Genomic DNA, 11,068 nt, shown 5'->3' with positions numbered 1-11,068 from the left:
AGGTGAGTTTCTCATAGTTTTCTTCAAGTTGCAATAATGAATTCCCACCAGAACAGTAGGTGGTGCTGTTGCGATTATAGATTTCTGTCTGTCCTGTGTTTCCTCAGAAAGCTCCAGAGAACACCATCATGGCCTTCAACAGGAGTGTTGAGTGTGGTGTCACAGCCTTCGAGACTGATGTCCAGCTCAGGTACAGTGGAGTTCAATTATAACAGTGGCTAAATCCTGGATTTGATGCCTTCTCTGTCTGTATTTTGGCCTCTTTGTGTGTACTACGTGGGTTCTCTCTGGGTACTGGGTACTTCCGATTCCTCACATTGTTCAAGAACTTGTGCAGTATCTGCATACTGTAAAGTAGTTCCCACAATAGAAAACTGGGCGTAATCGTCTACATTATCCTTACCTCCTCTGAAGCTACAGTAATTATTTTACCTGAAAAACGTTTACTGCCAAAGAGGGCGCTGCTAAACTTAATGTCATGAGAAATGTTTGTCTGACACTATTTAAGTGACAATGAAGGATTCTTATTCTTATTCAACAAATAAATAGATATTTTAGAATGACACATACACATTGAGCTAATCTTATGCTAGCTACTTCAGTTAAAGGCCAGATCAATGATCTGCTCTGGTGACAGGTGACAGGTTGGTTAGCTTCTGCTAGCATTGTTTCTTCTGTGGTGGCAGACCTGAGTCTTAAGTAGTACTACGGTAGTTGTAAATGTTTCTAGTTGTACATATAAATGCATTAGATGCTTTACCTGCTAAAATCCATGTGTTATTTGTTTCTTTATTCTAGTAAAGACAGAATTCCTTTCCTGATGCATGACAACGGCTCTGACTTTTTGTTGAGAACGACTAATGTCAAGCAGAAGTTTCCCGATACCCACTTCAGCCACAGTGCAAACCTGACATGGGAGGAGTTGCAAAGTTTAAATGCTGGTGAATGGTTTGTGGAGGTGAGGACTCTTTATTAAATGGGGATTTATTGATTCCATTGATATTGATAAATTCATTAGAAAAACTGACTTGAGTTGCGCGAGGTGCAGTAAAAGGTGGTTCTCTCTGACGTTCCAGACAGATCCTTTTCATACAGTGAGGCAACTTTCGGAAGATGAGAAGAAAGCTGCTCAGAATCAGTCCATACCTTCGTTACTTCAGCTGCTCAACCTCGCCAAAGAACACAACATCTCTGTAATATTTGACCTCTATAGTCCCGACCAAGAGAATGATACTAATGACACCGTTAGAACCATCTTGAGTTCAGGCATTGACCCAAGTCTGGTAGGTCTAACGTTCATCACCTGCAGGTAACTGACGAAGATAATTCTTAAAATAAACATGGTTTTCTTAAAACGTTGGTATTTTCTTTTTCAGATCCTCTGGCTACCACCAGATGAAAGAGACGCCGTGAGCTTGGCTGCTCCAGGTTTCATTCAGGTTTATAACAACTTAAAAGAAATGCTGAACAAACGTGGAACCCACCTGAATATGAAATACAGCAAACTGAGTACAGAGGAGATCAGGTAAAAACACAAGCCTAAAAATAAACACTATCAAATTATCTACTGGCAGGGGTTAGGCTTGTTAGGCACGCTTACTACGTCAGTAAAAAGGGAATCTGAGGCATGCTGGGACAAAGTGCTGTCACTGATCTTTGAACGGAAAAACTCACAGGATCATCCTTCAGGGATATGATATATGATTCAAGTAATGTCCAAATCCTGAGTACAGCCTCAAACATGCATGACATAAAAGAAAAAGAAATGAAAAACTGGTTGAATTTTACTGTAACATTTCTGTTTTTATTTCTAATAACTTTTTTTAATATTAAGCTGATGTAACAGTTTATGAAAATGTAACAGTAAACTACATTTCCAGTGTTGTGTTTCCATTTTTTGTTTTGTTTTATCTGGTTAATACATCGGCAATTTTATAGACATAAAAAAAGTTACGGAAATAATTAATTAAATGACAAAACTAATTAATTCATAACTCCTTGTTTCCCTAATCAGTTTAGAAATCAGCTTATCTCATCTTTAAAAAGTGGATTTTCTCCACTGAACTCTGATCTCTCTGTTTCTGTGTCTGTTCACTGCAGAGAGCTGCGAAGCCACAACAAGACAGTCAACCTGTGGGTGGTTAATGAGCCCTGGCTCTTCTCTCTGCTGTGGTGTGCAGGGGCCAGCTCCGTCACCACCAACTCCTGTCACCTCCTCAGAGACATGGAGCGGCCCAGCTGGGTCATGGTGAGCAGCACAGACACATCCTGTCTGTTTATCTCACAGCAACAACAAAACGTTTGAATTCCTACAGACATTTCTTTGTCTGTTTCAGTCTCCTCTACAGTATAGGATAGCATGGACTGTGGTGGATGCTGTAGCATTTCTGCTGATGACTGCACTCTTCATCGTTCAGAGGTACTACGAGCTCTCTTCTGCTTTATTGTGTTTGCGTATTTGTAAAATCTTGACTTATTAACTCCACTTTTCCTGCCAGGACGACACACAGTCACAGCAGAGGTAAAGTGGATGAATTATCGAAAATTATTTTAAAACTAATAATTACTAAAGTGTAATGTCCATTTTTCATAACACCCGCACTTTATTATTAGGGTTAGCTTTAATGCAAATGAAACATATTTACAACACTAACATTCAACTCTTAATCTCTCATGATAACAACAAAATGTCTCGCTGTAGATTGAGAAGGAAAATAAAACAGGTTTAGTAGATTGCTAGCTGAGAACAGAGAGATGGTGTTACTTAAGCAGTAGTGATGATGATGATGAAGATGATATTAGGATGTGGCCAAAGAGTGCAGCGGTGCAGACGGTGATATGATATCGAATTGGGGCTTAATTTACAAAAAGAAATATTTTAATTCATAACTAACATAGTTTTTTAAGTAAATTATTAAATTTTGTGTTTTTTTAGCAGCATCAGTCTTTCATTCTTCACAACAGACAAAAAAGTTGAAGCTAGACAATCTGTTACAGTCTGACATGTCTTTTATCTCTTCAATAATTTAAACCTGAACATATAAAACTGACTGATAAAGTATCTGATTGTGACTGCTAACAAACGTTTGTCATTTACGGTAATCCAGAAAAAGAGAAGAGAGGAGACAATACTTCAGCCTGGAACGAATTGATGCCCTTCTTACCCACCGTGTAGACCGCGATTGAATCCAGGAGAACTTTCACTCCAGGAATGTCTGAATTACAATTCTGGAGGACGGATAAGTACAATTTATATGCATTACTTCTTTTTCTGTGAAAGAAAATCAAGTTGAATGTGAAATGAATTAACTGGTTTTATGAAATTGTTTTTCAATGTGTGACTTCTAAGATGTGACCAAGGTTAATAAAATTTCTATTTTTTACAAAAACCTCTAAGACATTGCTGGTGCCGTTAAAATGTATCTTTTATCTACTTATATTTTAAGATGTGACTTGAGATGTGAAATGGTTGACTTTATTCAAATCTCCAATTTTTGTACATGTAAGCTGTGAATAGTTTTTTTATGTACCTGAAGAAATATATTGTTACATATATTTTAAGATAAGCTCAAGCATTAAAACTTTTTCTTTCTTTTTTCTACTAAAAGAATAAGTAACAGGGTGTTTTGTTTTTGCAATTTCCTTTCTTTGCTGTATGCTTGAATAGTTTGCACTGATGTGTTTTTTTGTTTTTTTTTTACTTTTTTGTTGATGTTGTGATGTTGTATTTTAAGTGTCACAACTTTAATAAAGACGTTTATTTAGCAGTTCTTTTTTATTAGCCAGCATGGCCATGTTATAGATAGATAGATAGATAGATAGATAGATAGATAGATAGATAGATAGATAGATAGATAGATAGTACTTGCACTATCTTAATACACCACAAGATGGTGGCAAAACATAAGGGAAATTATTAACAGCGATTTGTGGATCTGGGAACCAATCTTCAATAAAGGTCAACATACCGATAACTTACAGGTGTGGTTGTACGTTGAACGTGTTATTACTGATGTGACAGAGTGGGAGTCCGTTTGTGTACCATGAATGTGTGTGTGTGTGTGTGAGAGAGAGAGAGAGGGCGAGAGTGCGCGTGAGTGTGAGGTGAAAGCGGAGGAGGAAGTACGTGTTACTCTCCAGGACCGTTTTCCCCCAAAAGTTCAGTGGAAAGTGGTCAAGAAGTAAACAGTGTCCTCTTGTGTCGTGTGTGCGACAGTTTGTGAGTGAGGGTGGGGACCACACAGCTGAGTGCAGAACCACTGGGAGTGTCCACGGACAGCACTTTAAAACTCAACATTTTACATGTCTGTGTGAAGGAGGAGCTTCAACTTGTGATTTTATGTGATTATTCCCGGATTACAGCTGTCCGTACTATAATTACAAGTATTATTTTTATTTATTTTTACTTCAAAATTACTTTTACATGACTTTCGGAGTCGGAAACAGCATGGTTCATAGATATGGTGAGTAACCGTTAACTTTCAACAACGTGACTCCCACACATCGTTTTGAAACGTCATTTAAACTCTACCCGTGTTTAAAGTTGTTGACCGTTCATTACTCCATCATACTACGATGACGAATTAATACTAAACGTTTGAAATGTTTAAGCGAGTCTCATTTTACTGGACAGTACATATATTTATTTATTTAATTAAAAAGTATTTAGACTGCAATTCGCGCGACTTCCGGTCAAACGGCTTTTTTTTTTTAACGTCAAGAGCAAGGTATTACATTTAAATGTTGGTATTGTTGTCCCAGTCACTTTAACGTAAATTCTTTCAATTCTTTTTACAGTATTTAATGATTTGTTACGATTTTTTTCACTGCCAAACTTTTATTGTATTTTTTTTGGAAGACAGAATGTATTTTATTTTTTTAATTTTGATGATATTTAATTGTACAATTGTACAACCTTTGTTTGGGAACTTAGCACAAAAACCAAATAATTTCACATGGTTAAAGCAGTTAAAATAATTCACCAGTTATTTGCTTGAGAAGTAGATTTGTTGATACTCTCTATCCATATGAGGACATATAGTACAGTGTTGTCAAAGAACAAAATAAACGTTTTCATCACAAAACTAGATGATGAAGTATTGTTAAGAGATACAGTACAGATATTTCCACAGTGCAACAGGGAAATACTGAAAATAAATCAGTCATTGTGGCTTTTATTTAGTAAAAGTTTACGCAAAAAGATTAATTACAGCCATGGAAACGTTAATAAAGAGATGTATTTCTACAAAATACAAAGTAAGTTCTTACATTAGCCATGTGATCATGATGCTAAAGCTAATCAATATGTATTATCACTACTCAGCATACCATCCATCTAGTTTTGAAGCAACATCTTAAGTCAAAAGGCACAGGATTTGTTGATTGATAATAATATTAATGCAACTATTGTGCGAATAAGCACTGAAGTAGTTCCTAGAGTAAATTAAAGACCCTACAATTCAGCTAGTTCTCATTGGTTGCTGATGTTTTGTTTTTTTTTATTTTGTATGGCAGACACAGAGCGGGCAGTGGGGCTGCTCACAAAATACCAGGCCAGCCTGACCAGTCCAGAGGAGCAGGCCTTGAAAACCAGCGTGGCAAAAGTGTCGTCCATTTTGGGAAGTGAGCTGTTCCAAGCTCTTCTTGGTAAGAAAACATTGCAGGTGCAAACACATTGGTATCGTCTTGATAAACTTTCTGCAAAGAATTTGGTGTGTTGTCAGGCACGGGACTGATAGGGTGAGGTTTTATACATTTTTGAAAAACGATAACTTGGTCTAAATCTTTCCTCATTAGGTCTTATGAAAGAGGCCTTTCAGTTGGCCTCACAAAGGTTTGCTGTATATACTCCTCTGTAATGCACTTAGATTGTAATGAAATACCAATAAATCCACACACACACATGCGCACACATTGAGTTTTTTATAAGCTCAGACTTGTGAAAATACAATTCCTCCTTGTTACCTAATACTCCATGGCTGGGTGTCAACATGATAGAGATCTGTGTTCGTATAAGAAGGAGCAGTGGATTGACCACAGAATCTGTCTCAGTCTAATGAAACTGCTGTGACTTGTAATCCTCCTGACATGTGCACAATTTTTGTTCTTTAAATTCAACTCACGTGAAGGGTGGTTGATGTTGGCTGCTCTCTTCACCTTCGTGACAAAACATGTCAGTAAAGTCAGTGGGTAGAGTATTTTTACCTCAGTCAAATGTCTCCAAATTGATCAATGCACTTAGAAATTACAATTCAATTTTAGCATGAATGGTTAATGAAATGATCGGATTATGCAGCTGTGTGGTTACGTGTGTAAGTGTTAAATCAAGATAAATCATTTTCACATGCGTTGCAAATGTGCTAGTTGTTTGTTAGTTCTTATTTCTTAAACACAAAAATGCATCAGTTTTACCCATGAGGTTCATGCTTCAAAGAGTGCCAATTAGTACATTTGTGTAATGTATGTTTTTAAAAAGCTGTACTTTTAAAAAAGATTTACAGAACACAAAATGTGTATTAAGTATAAAGTAATGTTAGGACAAAGAAGTAATACGATGTGTAAATTTATAAAATATTAGACAAAAAGTACATTTATTACCAATTATTAGTTTTATGATGTTTGTGGAAACATACAAATAAAAAATAAAAAAAAAATTTCTTTTTTTAAAGGAAAATAAAATGTTTGTATGTGTGTGTATACCAATTGTTAAAACAATTTAGTGTTTAGGGTTACATTTTGAAAAATTGACAACAAAAAACAGTGAAATCGACCTTAAAAGTGTTTGCAAACTGGTCACACTTACCCTATTGAAGGGCAATTCTGACTACATTTAACCACTGTCGTCACAAACACTGATCACATTAACAAATGACATGAACCATGCAGCCACAGTTTTGTCATAACAAATCTAGATCTTCAGATCTATGTGTTAACATGAATATTTTTATTTATCCATGTAAATATGACTAGTGTGCCTTTCAGTTTCTTTTTATAGCATAAAAGACACTTCACTCTTATTGATGGTTGAGTGGACCTTCTAATCACCACAGCTATGTTATAATGATGCTTGCCTTCGGGTCTGCTGATGCTGCTGCTGACCTACTGCTGCTTCACTGTCGGGGATCTGGGGGATGAGCTGCTCAGGCAGCTGTTAGTGGAATACAGCGGCTTTTATTTTTACTAGAAACGTGTTACAAGAAGAGTTTGTATCTTATTAGAAGTTGTGTTGTGATCAGCTTCATATTTTGGCCATATTTTAATATAAAAATTAAGAGAAGTAAGTAAGTAGTTGAAAAAAAACATATGTGGAGAAAAGAAACAGCTGATCATCAAAGCATGTAACCAGAGTATTCTTTTGGCCTGGGTCATACTTTTCTTGGCTCTGCTTCTTCGTGCACATTGAATGGAGCAGCTCAGTATTATGTGATCATGTGAAACTGACTGTGATTGTGTCACAAATTACAAAGCCACCCTGTCCAGGTGGTACTGCGCTGCATGTGTTTCGGTAATATAACTTGTAACATGTCAGTTTACAAAAGTAAATGCCTGTCAGGATCTTAGAAGTAACAGTATTGTGTAACAGTATAGTACTGAAGCCATCCTCTGAAGTACTCTACAGCTTTATCTTTGAGAGAATCTAATGATTCCAAATGCTGCGTCAGTTCTAACGGCCTCATGGTTTTCACATTCAAACATCTCCAGTAGACTTGAGGACACTTGGAGGTCTGGTAGGCAGAGTTCCTGTGCCCTGTGTCCACCATTCGAGTGTCAATGCTTGAGATGCTCCCCAAATGGGACAAAAACAGCTTCTTGAAAAAAGTCAGTTTTCTTATTTAAGACTAAAGGAGCTATGTCATGACCAATAGACATAATTTATCATGGCAGAGGACAGATAACATTGACTTTAAGTGACCTCCCAACTCTCCACTTTGTGAGCCCTCTGTTTTATTTTTAGTATAATGTCTCAACAGGCGTTTCAGCAATTACACATGAAATTGAATACAGACTGTCTGGTCTCCAGTATTCATGTAGTGGCACCATTACGTTAAAGGTTGAGCACGCATACATTTTGGATTAGTGTTTGTAAACCTAGTGCTTACTCTTCCTGCACTGGTTGTAATATAACTTTTTTCACAAATATAAAACATTCCTTTTAGTTTACATTAGTCCGTGCACCTTACGACAACCATACCTGAGTCAGTGGTTTAACACACCAGGACAATCTATCAAACAAAAACCAAATCGATGCTCGTTCATTGCTGCATCATATATACCTTGATATGTTGAATTGAGGGTGACTCTGAGAAGATCAGCCCTCCCAAAAAGAATTCCAACCATTCCACACCAAGAATGTACAGCCAGGACTAGCTAAAAGTGTTCTTTGCTGCAGTGCTAACACTATCTCTGAGTTCTCCTGGCTTTCTGGACCATCTGTGTAGCGTATGATGAGAAGAAGTCTCCTGTGGTTGTTTCTTGTCAAGTTCAGAGCCCTAGACTCCTCGCCTTTCACTTTTAACATGTGGTTCTCATCACAAAAGACAGAAAAGCAGCCGATTGATCGCACTAATTGCAGTGTAAACAGTCTTTTATTCTTGTGTTTCCGTTAAATGCTCAGTGCCATGTGAGTCAATTCTGACCAATTTTTGGTCAGTTGAAAAGTTCACAAAGTTTGGAACCAGGAATTTGGTGTGATTCAAACACTGACATGTTTTTCCAGCGTTTTGCTGGTGCAGTATTTGTTTTTAACAGATCTAACCTCAGCACACCGGAGGGGGTATAGAGGTGTTTGATGCAGTGTGGGAAGTTTCAGCCTTGGCCTCTTGATTGGATGTCTACATGGTCGCACGGTCACGAACAAAGGTCGCCTTAACTCTGCGTCCATCCTTTTGTTCCAACGTACAAACATGCTGTGGGAGGCGTAGGAGGGGCTGCTCGTGGGGAGCAGAGACATGCAAACAGACAGACAAATGTTTAATTACAGGGGACCCTAAATTCCAGTGGAATATTTCTGTTGCGGCAGTGACAGGATGAATAGTTTGGCCTGACTTGAGATTCTGCTCTTTGTTACTGTGATGTTCAAGTGAGCTGCAGATTGCTCATCACCTCGTAAAGAGCACATTTGTTTTGTTACTTCATGATTCATCCAGGCTGGTAATACAGAGATGACCTCAGTCCATTTAAATAAAAGGTGCACAACAAAACCATGAGGCCTACACCACCCATAAACAAACAAGTCCTACATGTAGTCTCTTTGTCAGAGAGGGAGAAGGTACGGGAATCCCCTTCTGGTTGTGACAAAGGCTTCCAACCCGAGTAGGAATTTTGGCTTTGATTGTGTATTTTGATCCATGGCCAGGAATGCATGTGGTCTGTGAGGGTTGGAGCAGTTTAGAGGTTTTTTTTGTTTGTTTTTTTTTTTGGAAAGTTAAGGACGTGAGGAAAATAGCCGTCTGTACTTTATGAGACTGTGAATCCAGATCATGAGCTAAATAAAACCCTCTCCAAAATCTGAATGAGCAGCGTTTTCTTTCCTGTTACTTGTGCCAGGAATAGATGAAGGATATAATTGAAGGTATCGGACATCTGGATGCAGACCAGGTGTCCAAGTGTATTCTGCATCAGTCTACAGTTGTGAGGTTTTTCAATCAACAGTATTTATTTAAATCTGATCTGATAAGAACTTCAACAGTCAGTATATATATATATATATATATATATATATAATATCTTTTAGGCCTGCCCCTGCTGGTCAGCACTGTGCCCGGAAGTGCATTTCTGAGTGGTTTCAAAAATGTGACGCAGAAGAAAAATGTGACACAGAGTTTTATGGAAGCCTGCTGGGGATGTAGGCACTTGTTTACTGTGTGTCTGTGTCTCTCCGGTCAATGCTTTCATGCAGGTAGGCCGGTGTTATGTGTGTGGTTAGGTTGCTGAGCTGGACAACAAACTCCTCAGCCCACACATGGCTTCACTCCTCCATATTCAGACACAGCCATGAGTCACATTCTCCATTCTTACACATTTGTTCTCCTTGCTGGGACATATTGATGCATACCTGTCTTTGTTTCTTTCTGTGTCTGAGTCTTTGTCCTTCTTTTATTACACACACACAAAAGGAATACTTCTCTTTTACATCTAGTACAAATTGTTTTTCTAGATGAGTCTTGTCATACAATCCTGTCAGGTGTTGATTAACTCTCCAGCACCGTGTTTTCTGACAACAACCAAACCAGGTCTTTGTTTGATATTAGGTGAAGTGTCCTGGTGAGTTCTCATCAAACTGCTGCCACTGAATATGTGACCACGTGACGTCAGTGTGTAACGAGCCAAGACTTAATAAGTGGAGACCAGAACTAATGCCAGCAGAGGTGTTATGTTGGAATGGGGGGAAGATTAAAACAAAGGTGTTTGACAGAAGAAACAAGCTGACATGCCAGAAGTAAAATTGTGGTATTACGTGTAGGATTTAGCCACATCTAGAGGTAAAGGACTTGTATAAGTAAACCCAGCTTGAGTTTAGCTAAATAGCTTATCTAATTATATTATATATTTCATAGAGCACATCACAGACTGGATAAATAAAACGAACACTGACAATAAATACTATTTTCAAAGCCACTTATACATTGCTTTATTTTTTTTGCTATACCATTTTTCTTAATGGTATTAAACAGTGAGGTGTGTGACTGAATCAATCACTGAATATCATCCTTTAATGTGAATTTTTTTGTTGATTAAATATCAGTTCTTCAGCACTCAGATCAGAAGTTACAGTACAGTTAAATTTCTTTCTTAGTTAAAACTATGGGGGGCAGTGTTTTGCTTGTATTTTACATCAAGTCCCCTCACCCTAAAATGGAGGCTCAATGTAAATAGATGTAGAATGACCTGTGGTTTAACTGACAAACAAACATGTTGAAGTAAAGGAATCAAAAAGGAGGGAATGTGTCGCTCTGACTGCATGAGATACTGAAGTGTGGGCCTCTGATTTACTCAGTCACCGCCTGAGTCATACTCTGTAGTCAGCACCACGATAAGAAATGTACAGACATAACTGGGATTTGAACAG

General features: G+C 37.8%; 2 protein-coding genes across 5 annotated transcripts in view; both read left to right on the top strand.

Moving 5' to 3' along the window:
• Window positions 1-3,673, top strand: part of gdpd2 (glycerophosphodiester phosphodiesterase domain containing 2) — a 6,805-nt gene extending 3,132 nt beyond the window's left edge. Inside the window, exons 8-15 of one of the 2 annotated variants that reach the window (XM_008326745.3) lie at window positions 108-190; window positions 799-958; window positions 1,077-1,283; window positions 1,377-1,525; window positions 2,101-2,248; window positions 2,337-2,419; window positions 2,499-2,521; window positions 3,108-3,673. In XM_008326745.3, the coding sequence (XP_008324967.1) occupies window positions 108-190; window positions 799-958; window positions 1,077-1,283; window positions 1,377-1,525; window positions 2,101-2,248; window positions 2,337-2,419; window positions 2,499-2,521; window positions 3,108-3,175 (921 nt within the window). In that variant the 3' untranslated portion in view covers window positions 3,176-3,673. The remainder of the gene's footprint in view (window positions 1-107; window positions 191-798; window positions 959-1,076; window positions 1,284-1,376; window positions 1,526-2,100; window positions 2,249-2,336; window positions 2,420-2,498; window positions 2,522-3,107) is intronic. The other variant, XM_008326746.3, reaches the window with a different exon arrangement.
• Window positions 3,674-4,063: 390 nt separating this feature from the next.
• The window catches only part of dlg3 (discs, large homolog 3 (Drosophila)), a 63,100-nt gene continuing 56,095 nt past the window's right edge, over window positions 4,064-11,068 (top strand). Inside the window, exons 1-2 of one of the 3 annotated variants that reach the window (XM_008326738.3) lie at window positions 4,064-4,463; window positions 5,515-5,646. In XM_008326738.3, the coding sequence (XP_008324960.1) occupies window positions 4,424-4,463; window positions 5,515-5,646 (172 nt within the window). In that variant the 5' untranslated portion in view covers window positions 4,064-4,423. The remainder of the gene's footprint in view (window positions 4,464-5,514; window positions 5,647-11,068) is intronic. The other 2 variants (XM_008326736.3, XM_008326737.3) reach the window with 2 other exon arrangements.

This window comes from Cynoglossus semilaevis, chromosome 15 (genome assembly GCF_000523025.1).
Source record: "Cynoglossus semilaevis isolate Cse_v1.0 chromosome 15, Cse_v1.0, whole genome shotgun sequence".
Taxonomy (NCBI): Eukaryota; Metazoa; Chordata; class Actinopteri; order Pleuronectiformes; family Cynoglossidae; genus Cynoglossus; species Cynoglossus semilaevis.
This window is presented reverse-complemented; position numbering and strand designations above follow the sequence as displayed.